The sequence below is a fragment of the Epinephelus lanceolatus genome, chromosome 2 (assembly GCF_041903045.1).
Source record: "Epinephelus lanceolatus isolate andai-2023 chromosome 2, ASM4190304v1, whole genome shotgun sequence".
In the NCBI taxonomy this organism is placed as follows: Eukaryota; Metazoa; Chordata; class Actinopteri; order Perciformes; family Serranidae; genus Epinephelus; species Epinephelus lanceolatus.
This window is the reverse complement of record NC_135735.1, coordinates 2,629,562-2,641,590: the sequence shown is the minus strand read 5'-3', so window position 1 is coordinate 2,641,590 and position 12,029 is coordinate 2,629,562. Positions and strand designations below refer to the sequence as shown.

General features: G+C 43.5%; 1 protein-coding gene across 1 annotated transcript; it reads left to right on the top strand.

Annotated features, from left to right (window-relative positions):
- The first annotated feature begins 6,802 nt into the window (after positions 1–6,802).
- On the top strand, positions 6,803–11,655 carry znf319a (zinc finger protein 319a). Its single transcript, XM_033630585.2, has 2 exons — positions 6,803–7,197; positions 8,229–11,655. The coding sequence occupies exon 2, from the start codon at positions 8,392–8,394 to the stop codon at positions 10,153–10,155; it is 1,764 nt and encodes a 587-aa protein (XP_033486476.1). The 5' UTR covers positions 6,803–7,197; positions 8,229–8,391; the 3' UTR covers positions 10,156–11,655.
- The last annotated feature ends 374 nt before the right edge of the window (positions 11,656–12,029 follow it).

Genomic DNA, 12,029 nt, shown 5'->3' with positions numbered 1-12,029 from the left:
ATAAACAGCGAAGATTTATGGTTATATTTGATTTTTAAATTACTTTGGATTCAATGTGATGAAGTACTTTTAATTTACTTTTCTGGATAAACCCAAAACATTCCAGTCTGGTTATTTTATCTATAAACAGTTTTCAATTTATTTTGCAGAACATTTCCAGCATCTCACTTTATGTCATTATCATGATATAAAATCGTGACATGGTGTCGTTGCTACGAGCCGCCCGGTCCCTGTATGACCAAAGCGAGAGCTGCGTCCACATGCTCGCCGTAAAGTCAAACACATCCTCAGTGGGTGTGGCCTCCACCAGGGTTGTCCCTTGTCTCTGATCCTGTTTGTGATATTCATGGACAGGATCTCGAGGTGCAGCCGGGGGGAGGAAGAGTCCGGTTTGGTGACCTTAGAATTGTATCTCTGCTTTTTGCAGATGATGTGATTCTGTTGGCTCCATCACACAGTGACCTCCAGCGTGACCTGGGGCGGTTTGCAGCGGGGGGTGAAGCGGTCAGGATGAGAGTCAGCATCTCCAAATCTGAGGTCATGGTTCTCTGCTGGAGAACAGTGGATTGTTCCCTCTGGGTTGGGACAGAGTTACTGCCTCAAGAGAAGGGGTTCAAGTATCTCAGGGTTTTGTTCATGAGTGAGGGTAGAATGGAGCGTGAGATGGACTGGCAGTTTGGCGTTGTGTCTGCAGTGATGCAGGTGCTGCACCTGACTGTCGTGGTTCAGAGGGAGCTGAGCAGGAAGGTGAAGCTTTCGATTTCCTGGTCCATCTCCGTCCCAGCCCTCACCTATGGTCATGAGCTCTGGGTAGTGACTGAAAGAATGAGCTCACAGATACAAGCGTCTGAAATGAGTTTCCTCTGTAGGGTGTCTGGGCTCAGCCTTAGAGATAGGGGGAGGAATCAGACATCTGGAGGGAGCTTTTAGTAGAGCCGCTGCTCCTTCATGTTGAGGTGGTTCAACATCTGATCAGGATCCTCCTGGGCACCTCCCGCTGGAGGTGTTCTGGGTACGTCCCACTGGTAGGAGGCCCCGGGGCAGACCCAGAACACACTGGAGGGATTATATATCTCATCTGACCTGGGAACACTCCCGGATCCTCCAGGAGGAGCTGGGAAGCGTTGCTGTGGAGAGGGACGTCTGGGGTGCTTTGCTCAGCTCAGACCTGGCCCCGGATAAGAGGATGAAAATGGATGGATGAACACAACAAACAACATTTCTGAAGCAAATATACAGAATTTTCCTGTGATGACTATCACGGTTATTCAGCGCACCTGCAGGTGATATTGGTATTATTTTTATGGCAAACAGAGAAACACATATCTTTTATTTTAATTAAAGGTGCTGGTTGTAACTTGAGTCATTCCCAGATTGTCAAATACCAACACTTTGGGTTGGTGGTAAGAACCCAAAGCGTCAGTGTTTGACAGTAAATTCACCACAGATTCAGTGAATTGATTGATGTCATCAATGACAGTGAAGTGTGAGAACGTGCTCCAGGCTGTGATTGGCTCCATCTCTCACATCACTGCGAGACGTGTAGTTTGTTTACATATCTCAACGTCAACAAGACGGCTGCAACGAGGCAGCGCTGCCTCTGAACACCTCTGCCTCAGACCATACATGCACAGAAATGATAACAGCCCGGCTGGCAGAGCATATTAAAACTGTAATTATTCAACAAGGCTTTAATAGACAATATTTAAAACTGTTTATTCACTAACATGTTGGTCAAATGTATTGAATAAGTATGAAATTGACACCTTTTCATCCTCATCAATTATTTATTAAAAAATGTAACTATGAAAACAGAGTTTCCCAGTTTTTGACATTTGACATTTGAACATGTTGGAAGAGAGTGACGAATGGTTGATCAGCTGTTTGTGACTGCCTTCACATTCACCGACGCCCACTGACGATCCAATGCTGGTGCATCAGGGCCTTGATGCGTGGAAACAACTTCACCGCTTTCTCCATGACACACCTCTGGGCAAACTTATCTCCATGTATCAATAAATGAGGGCGTGGCAGTATGCTGTTTGCAGATAGCGAGCACGTGCCTGTCAGTTTAGAATGATTCAGATTCACCAGCATATGCACAGTGGTAAGAGTAAAAGCCAGTGCGCACTGGAGGAGCCTGGGATCAAATTGCCGATCTTTCAATCACTTGGAGAAAGGGATGGTTGCTGGAGCAGTGTTTGTTAAGTTCTCCTCTGCCTACAACACTGTCCAGCACAGACTCCTCCTCCACAAGACCCAGGAGAAAACAAACAACACCCAGCTGATGGAACTGTAAAGTACACTAGAGAACAAATTGTTCTATGTTAAGCTGGAAGGTAATAAGGTCTACCACAGGGCGGGGTCCTTGCACCAGTCCTGCTCTACATCTACACCAACGACCAACCAAGAAGCAAGGAAACCAGCTGGTGTATCTATGCAGATGATCTAGGTGAGGCTGCGAAAGAGGTGACTTCATCATTGTCGAGGAAAAAGTCTCTAATGTTCTGAACGAGCTAACACAAAACTACGAAGACAATCACCTCCGTGCAAACTCATCACAAACCCAGGTATGTGACTCACACCTGTGAAGCTAGGTCTGAAACAAACCTGGAACGCTGTGGACACACATCTTACTTGTGCACTGGATGTCTTTCATTCAGACCACAAATCCAAAAGACAAAATTTTTGTGGGAAACAACATCATCTCCAAACTCAATGGCACCAGCTGGAACATCAACCCACAAACCCTGCGATCCGCTGCACTAGTCCTCTGCTACTCAACGGCTGCGTATACATTACCAACATGGGACAGATCAGTCCACGTGAAGAAACTGGACACCACCATCAACGCTGACCATCGCTTAGTAACAGGTTATTCAGATGTAAATTGACAGATGGTCTGAACATGCTATCAGGCGTGGCCCCTCCTGAAATCAGACGCAGCACAGCAGGCAGAAAAGAACGCCAGCTCTCTGTGTTTGGCATCTGCTTTAGATGCAGTCAGTCACCTGTCAAAAACAAATCCAACCCAGAGAAACCTTCATTGAGACTGTAACCCCCTCCGAAGCCAAAATCACAGTAGGAATTGCAGCATGGAACAAAAGACTCTTCAGTCTCTCACCTGGTAGAAATTCAACCTAACTGCCAGAAAAAATATTGACACTGTACATTTTTGCAAACCACTGAAACACTACATTTCTACGTTATTATGTTGAAACTTAATGTTTCTTTATGTTTTAACAATGTTGTGGTTAAAGGGGCAAAAAGCGAAATCGTTTCACCGCTAGGTTTGCTGTTGTGCACTGCCTGTAGACCAAAACAAAGTGTGTCATGAGCCACTCCTCCCTCTTACTCTGCTCTCCCTTTAGCTCTCGCAGTGCTCTCCACCTTGGAAATGCAAGGCCAATGTTAATCCGGGTTCTGTTCCTTTCTTTATCCGACAACTTCTTCGCCAACGAAGAAGAGGTAATGCCGGATCCTGGTTGTCTTCAGGTGAACGTTTCGTTCCGCTCTCCGCCATTTTGCTTCCAAAATACGCGCTGCCATTGCTCACTGGCTGTAGTCTTTTATAAGGAGGGAGGAGGCGGCGATTCACATGAACGTACATGAACGTACATGAACGTACATGAACGCGCAGCTGCTTGTAAACAATGGGCTGGAGATCTACACAGAGAGAGGGTGTGTGAGGTCATGCTATACTCCAGATGAAATTACACCTCTGGTTCTTCACATAGCAATTTTTTAATTCCTTCAATCTAGAAATGATGAATTTCGGCTTATTGCCCCTTTAATGCGTGATAAGGTTTAGGCAAAGAACGTTGTTTGGCTTAAAAAAAACAACAACTTTCATGGCACTATCCCGGCAGGAAAACAACAATGGATCACAAAAAAACACCAATGTTTGGAGCCTAAAAAGCTGCTTGTAAAGCAACAGGAAACTAAAACACAACTGGTGCTGTTGATGTTGGTCTGCAGCTTGACAGCTGTCTCATCATCTACCATCCCCTCCACCTCCTGATGACAAGTCATCTCATACTAGGGATGCACGATAATATCGGTACATCATTGGTATCGGATTTAAAATGATCTGTCAGAATCAGCCAACATGCTTTTTCTTATTTTGCACAATGAATATCACATACATTTAAAGTACTGTATTTCATGTCTCCATCTGCAGGTGGGCCGTCACGATAAGAGTATGCATGTATAATATGATGTTAATTGCACTACAGAAGAGACCTGATGATCACTTAAGTTAGGTGGGGATAAGGGGATATATCAGTATTGGTTATCGGCCAAATAAGTTGTTACATCTCTGGCATATCAGATATTGGCAAAAAACCCAAGATCATGCATCCCTGTCTCTTGCACTACTTGTGAAACATTGATATGATCCATATGAAACTTGCAGATGTAATGTATTCATGGTTTGCAGAAATGTACAATGCCAATTTTCGTCTGGCAACTGGACTGAAGAGACTCAACCTCACAGTGCGCACTCGAGGTGGGTGGACTTGAAATGCCTTCACAAACTGCGTCTGGAATCGGGTGATGCAAGGTGACGCTGCAGACTGGAGAAACTGGGTGACCTGGGGAGCAAGGAGTTGACACATGAATATGGAACAGAACTACAGACACTGGACCACTTCATATGTTGCTGAAACAGCCGTGCACGCCTGAAGACCTTGCAGAACACAATATTCATAACTTTATACTCAGCCAAAAGCAATAAAATTAGATAAACTGTATTAATCACTAACAGTTCAATGACAGATATGAAATAAGGAAATGTGAAGACTGACTTTTAAACTGTTTTTGGAGACTTGTCAGACAGTGATCGCTCCACCCTGAGGCTAAATACTAAATGACATCAAACTGAAGTGAAACTGACGCTGTCTGTTTCTTAATGAGGTTGAAACATCAGAGGTCATTCAGTCAGACTGCTGCACTTTATAACTATAATTAAGAGTTCACTTGTTACATCAAGGTGTCTGAAGACTTCCACAACAAAAACAAACAACAGAATACAGTTTAAAAGGAGAATTGCAGTTGTTGCTCCAGAAATATGAAGCTTGTGAGTGTTTAACACTGAAATGATGCATTAAATACGTCTGTCAAAAACAACTGCAGCGGAACAGCTTCAACATTGGCAGTGATTTTAATCAGTCGTGTTTAGGAGGAAGTGTTCAGAAGCTTTGCTCGCGTAAAAGTACACCAAATATTTAAATTACTTCATTACACATTATAATATTATAATATTATCACTGATGTGTTCATGTGTCAGCAGAATTTTAGCAGGTGCAAGTATTTTATACTGCTGGGTAGCTGAATGCACAGATTAACTATTATTTATTTTTTCATTATAGGTTTATCTAGTGTTTAATAATTTATTTTTACAAGGTGAAAATAAAAACACACCTTAAAAGGAGATTAACTGTTGTAACTCACAAAATACAAGGTATGTACTGTATGAGTTTTATTGCACTTAACTGAGATGATGCATTCAAGTTATATTAACATAATTATAAGGGCTTAAAATTAACTGATTTTTTTTTATGCTGATGGTTTTATCTTTTAATAGGTGACAAATTATTTTGAAAAATTTAGAGGAACCACTTCGCTTCAACCACAGTCACTTGTTGGGGAGTTTAATGTACTGAAAAACAACATTTTTTATTTTATTATTATAGGTTTACATAATTCATATTTATTTGTATTTATTCTACATGTCTCATTTAAAATTTGGCCAAAAATAAATCTTTGCACAAACTAACCAGCACGCACGACAAGAGTGGAAACACAGAGGCTTTTTTCAGCTCCAGGATTTCATCTTCAACTTCTAACTTTAAAACATTAAAGGGTAAGTTTTAAAAATCATAAAACTAATTTATGGTGGAGGGAGGGTCGTGGATTTTCACTGAGGCAGGCTCAAGGATAAAATTTAAAAAAAAAAAAAATAGGAGGGTCTGAAGAAGGAAGTCACACTCCTCCTCTGACAAATCCCCAGTCTCTAATATATCATCAACAAAATGTATTTTAAAGAGAAAAACTGTTGAAACTCAACAATTATGAGGTTTGTAAGAGGATTTTTTATGCATCTAAGATATAATAAAATAATAATGTGAGTGTACATCACTTGAAGGAGAGAAACACTCCCCTCTATTGTCACATTAAAGAGACATGTTTGCCAGTAGCTTTTCAGCTCCTTGGACACATCATGTGCGACGACGGCTTCTGTCAGAAAAAAATACACCAATAACCACGATCGAGCTTAAAATAGAGATATTTAATAAAAATCACTTTATTCTACATCTCATTTATACTTTTGCCAAATATTAAACTGCTTGCATGAACAAACCACCAGCACAACAAGAGTGGGAAAACCAAGGCTTCTTTCAGCTCCAGGATTTCATCTGTAATGTCTAAAATTCAAACATCAGAGGGTACGTTTTAAAAAATCTAATAACTGGTTTATGATGGAGGAGGGGTCATGGGGTTTTCTCCAGACACTGAAGGAAGCTCAAGGAAAAATATTTGTAGCTTCGGGAAGGGCCTAAAAAAATCCACCCCCAGCCACCGCCCTGCTCTGATAAGTAAAGAACAGTCCCTAATATGTCATCTGTTAAAGACTTCCACAACAAAACACCTTTTAAAGGAGAACAGCTGGTGAAGCTAAACAAATGTGAGGTGTTTGTTTTCAACAAAATGATGCATCTAAGAAATAATAAAATAATAAGGCTTTTTTGTTGATTCTTTTTATGGTCACAGTGGGTTTATCTCTGTGTGTGTGTGCGTGTGTGTGTGACAGATGCAGGTGAGTGTTTACATCGCTTGAAGGAGAGAAACACTCCCCCCTACTGTCACGTTAAAGAAATATATTTGCTAATATCTTTTGGGCTCGTATTGTGTTTGTGTGAATGCTCTTCAAACTAACTCAGAGAGCAGTTTGTGTCCAGCTCGGCTTGTGTTTTTGGGGCTCCTCGGTGCACCTGCAGCATGGAGCGGCTGTAGCAGCAGCAGCTCCGCGGCGACAGCGCACTGCGTGGCGGCTTCCGGTGTCCGTCCGTCTGCAGGAGGATGGCGTCCGGCTTCAACCGCATCCCCTCTACCGCCGGTCCTCCGAGTGCTAAATACACCGAAGGTTGTCGACCCCAGGCTGAAGACGGCAGTGGAAACCATCGATAACGGGCTCCAGTAAGTCTCCGTGATTTTTTAAGAAATGTACATGTTGTTTTTGTGCAGATGTGCGAGGCTCCGCTGGAGGAGGTGAAATTTCCCCCGCAGCTCCGGGGAGGCCTAGTCTGATCTGGGGTCCGTTTGGAGCGAAGGCTCGTTTCAAAGGAGAACTAGTTGTTGTGGCCTTTCAGGAAGCTTATACCCTGTTGTAACTGAGTCACCGTGTGTGGTGTTCATAGCGCGACAAAACCGGCTATTAATATATTAATTTTAATGTGAAATAACGGGTGATAATCTCGAAGGAAGTCCAGTTGTTTAATAGCTGGAGCTAGCCGTTAGGTTAGCCGTTAGCTGTTAGCTTCGCCGCCGTAGCTTACAAGCTAACGTCTGTTAGCCACATCCTGGAACCGCTACAGCACCATTAAATCACCATATATGAAATAACACTTCTCCAGCTTATATACATGCATGTAATCAATAAATTTACACAACCTGTCTTAGTTTTAAAATACACAGTAAACGGGGAAATGGGTCTACTGCGTTCCCCGCTCGCTCTCCAGGAAATAGACCGAGCCCTTTTCTGGTGTAGCGTTATTCTCTTTACTGTTATTTTTGCGGGTTTCCGTTTAAGGAAAGGACACCGGGTCCGTGTGTCACCGTGTTGAATGCCTAACCGATAATAATATTCGTATGGTTCTTCTCAGATTGTTTCCTGTATAACAGGAGAGCAAGTTTTAGGCCTCTGGAGCTAGCATAGGTGGTTTGTTTCACTTCTGTGTTCACCACAAATTAGATTTGAAATATTATTCACACACACATTATTGTGACACTGGATACAGCAGCTTCCCCTGCTGAGATGTACACATAAGTCTAATAAATTAGTGTTTCTGTCGCGTACATTGCTATTTATAATGAATTATGTTGGAAACTGACAGCTCCTCAGCCCCGTGCTGTCACATCAACACCCTGCATTGTATTTATTCATTGAAACATCATTCAGTTAATTTCACGTAGTAATTTGTTGTGTATGTTTTTGTTTTTCCCTTCAGGTTTCCTCACCTATCTCTAAGGACGTGTGTAAACACAGATATAGCACTAAGCCACTCTCAGAGTGCTGGTTACCATTTCTTTAACCACATCCACCCTCTTCAGTTGAGCACTGAAACCCCCATCATCCACTGAGAGCTGAATCCCTGCATGTGAAGTGGAAGGATGACGGAGGCGTGGCAGCAGCAGCAGCAACATGCAGTGGCTCCACCTTCTGTTGTGCACACGCTCCCCCAGGGAACTGACAACCCTCTGGGCTGCGCTGTGTACGGAGTCGTCCTGCAGCCAGATGCTTCCCTGCAGCAGCCCCAGCACGGCCAGCAGCACGCCGTTCAAGCCCAGCAGCCCTCCTTACAGGTAGGGGGCGAGAGAGGGCACAAGTGTGGAGCCTGTGGCCATGACATCTCTCACCTGGCCAACCCTCATGAGCACCAGTGCATGGTGAGCCAAGACCGGTCCTTCCAGTGCACCCAGTGTATGAAGATCTTCAGCCAGGCGACGGACCTGCTGGAGCATCAGTGTGTGCAGGTGGAGCAGAAGCCGTTTGTGTGTGGGGTGTGTAAGATGGGCTTCTCTCTGCTCACCTCTTTAGCACAGCATCACAACTCGCACGGCAATGGAAACAACCCAATGAAGTGCTCCATCTGTGAGAAAACATACCGGCCGGGTTCTGGAAACGCCACTCCAACCTCGTCAGCTGCCAACCCCCAGCAGCCTTCCACTGGTGAGACGTCCAGTGGCGGTGCAGCGATCAGTGCCTCTTCTCCTCCTGCGTTTGAGGCCTCTGCACCAGACCGGCCATATAAGTGCTCAGTGTGCCATAAGTCTTTCCGGCATTTGTCAGAGCTGACCCGACATGAAAGAGTACACACTGGTGAAAAGCCATACAAATGTGACACATGTGATAAAAGCTTCAGCCAGTCTTCACATCTAGCGCACCACCAGCGCACACACAGCTCCGAGCGCCCGTACAAATGCGCCGTGTGCGAGAAGAGCTTTAAGCACCGCTCACACCTTGTGCGGCACATGTACGCTCATTCAGGCGAGCACCTTTTCAAGTGCAATTTGTGTGAGATGCACTTTAAGGAGTCGTCTGAGCTCCTGCACCATCAGTGCCAGCCAGAAGGGGAGAGGCCTTTCCGCTGCGGTTCTTGTGGAAAGAGCTTCAAGCGCCCATCTGACCTGCGGCAGCACGAACGCACACACTCAGAGGAGCGACCTTTTCAGTGCGAGGAGTGCCAGATGAGCTTCAAACAGCAGTACGCTCTTGTACGCCACCGTCGCACTCACAAAAACCCAGCTGATCGACCTTTTAAGTGTAACCTCTGTGATAAGGGTTTCCTGCAGCCATCCCACCTGCTTTACCACCAGCAGGTTCATGGGATGGAAAGTCTGTTTAAGTGTGCGTCCTGCCAGAAATCTTTTAGCCAATCAGGAGAACTGCTGAGGCATAAATGTGGTGGTGAGGTGGAGAAACCCTATAAGTGTGATGTGTGCGGCAAAGGTTACAAAAAGAATTCGACACTGCAGCGCCACCAGAACTCTCACTGCACAGAGAAGCCGCTAAAATGCTCTTTGTGCGACAAGCGCTTTGTGTCGTCCTCAGAGTTTGTTCAGCACCGCTGCGACCCGACCCGCGAGAAACCGCTGAAATGTCCCGACTGTGAAAAGCGCTTCAGGTACTCGTCCGAGCTGCAGCGCCATCGCCGAGTTCACACCGGGGAGAAGCCTTTCAAGTGCGCCAGCTGCGACAAGAGCTTCAAGCAACGAGAGCACCTGGCCAAGCACCAGAGCGTGCACTCGCGGGAGACACAGTTTAAGTGTGTGTGGTGCGGAGAGCGTTTTGTTGACCTCACAGCTCTGCAGGAGCACACGGTCCAGCACACGGCTGAGGGGGAGAGTTTCCCTGAAGCTCAATGCATCCCATGAACTGAACTGCTCTTCAGTCCTGGGTAGCAAACATGACATTCACCCTCAAAACGATGTGTGCCAGCCTCCGCTCTCCCATTTGTGGTTTGTAACATGCACCCATTAATTATGTTAAATGATTTTTTAGTATCAAGACTCAGTTCATCCTCATCCTTGGTCGAGTTAATGGCAGAACACCCTAAATCAACAGAGGCGATTAGGACCCCTCGTCTTATTTTGGAACACATGGAAAAAAACTTGAACAGAGAGAAAAATGTGGGAAGATCTTGGTTTAGTTTAGTGCTGAGTGTGGGACCTTATTGTGTGGTTGCATGTGATCGTCTGTTTTGTAACTGTTGATTCTGTTGTTGAGAAAGACGGAAAGAACTTCCAGACAGTTGTCAGATGTGTGTGCTCATGTTTAAGCTCCTCTAAAAATCCATGTGCCTTTTTTTACCGATCACTTCACTTTGTCTTTTTGTTAATTTCATGTCCAGTTTAGCCGAAAAACCCTCCCGTGAGTATACAGCGGCTGGCTTGTGCAGCAGTATCTTTTCACATACTAGATCTTAGGTAGTATCATCTGTTTGTGCATGAATATTTATCACACTTTAATATCACTGTTGTATTACAGGTTTGGTTTATTTAGGAAAACATCCTAAGAAGAAGACGAAGAAGAAAAAAAGTGGATATGTGAAAATGTATAGCCCGTGTCCTATGAAATCTGTGTTGTTGCATCTTTGTATTAAAACAAATGACATCTAGGTAACTAACCCATACCTATCATGTCATACAAACACTTGACATGTGCAATAGAACATGCACAATGTAATATTTATGACTACTGATTCATGGCATAGTCTACTCTGTTATATTATAGATTGTGTGTATACGCTTATGTAAACATTGAAAACTGTATAGTGCTTATGTTACCTGCTTTTGTATTCACTATGAATGAACTTGCAGAATTGTGCAAGTACTTTTAGTTTCAGTTCCAGAGGGATTATCACACGGTTTAGCCCGATAAGACTTCAAAGCATTATATTGCTCACTTGCCACAAACTAGCTGCATTAGTTACTGTGCGATAGATCTAACAAAAGTAATATTATTTTTTATGTTTTTGAAGAATTGGCCTTGTAACATCCTCACAGGATCCTAGCCTCGTCCCGGTTCCAGACCGGACGCTCAGCAGATTAATCCGAGTAGCCTCAAAGTTGAGATTTATGTGTTGGTTTATGCCAGACATAAAGTAAAACATTTCTGTACTTTAGTTTACTGTGTGGATTTCTATATTCACAGTTTTTGCAGTATATTTAAAAGAAGGTTTTTGGAGTTTAAAATCATGGGTGAAGGGGATTACAGTGGGGCGGGACTGTGTGGTTGTGCCATGGTTTAAGTCCTGGCGAGTCTGCTTCAAAACGAGTGTAACGAAGCGTTGATTTACACAAACGGATATCAATATAGACTCCTGTTCATACTGTATACAGACAATTAAAATAAACCACCCTTATGAAAATAAAGGTCTACTTTGTTTTCATCACACCTAAGACTACAACATGTATTTTGTCTAATGCTTTTCATTATTATTAATAGTAATTGTCATTTTCTCTCAATATGCTGATTATGTTCTCAATCGTTTGTCCATAAAATGTAAAAAGTTGTAAAAAACGGCTGTTGTTAATTCCAAGGATGCAGGTGACATCTTCACATATTGAGTTTTGTCCAATCAACAATCTAAAACCCAAAAATATTCAGTTTACAATCCAATAAATCCAAAAAACAGCAAGAATAAATAAAGTTGTTTGAGTGTTGTGTAAAAAATGACTAAATAAATTACGAAAACAGTTGCAGATTAATGAACTAATTTAAATGCCACTGCCTCGGTTGATAAATA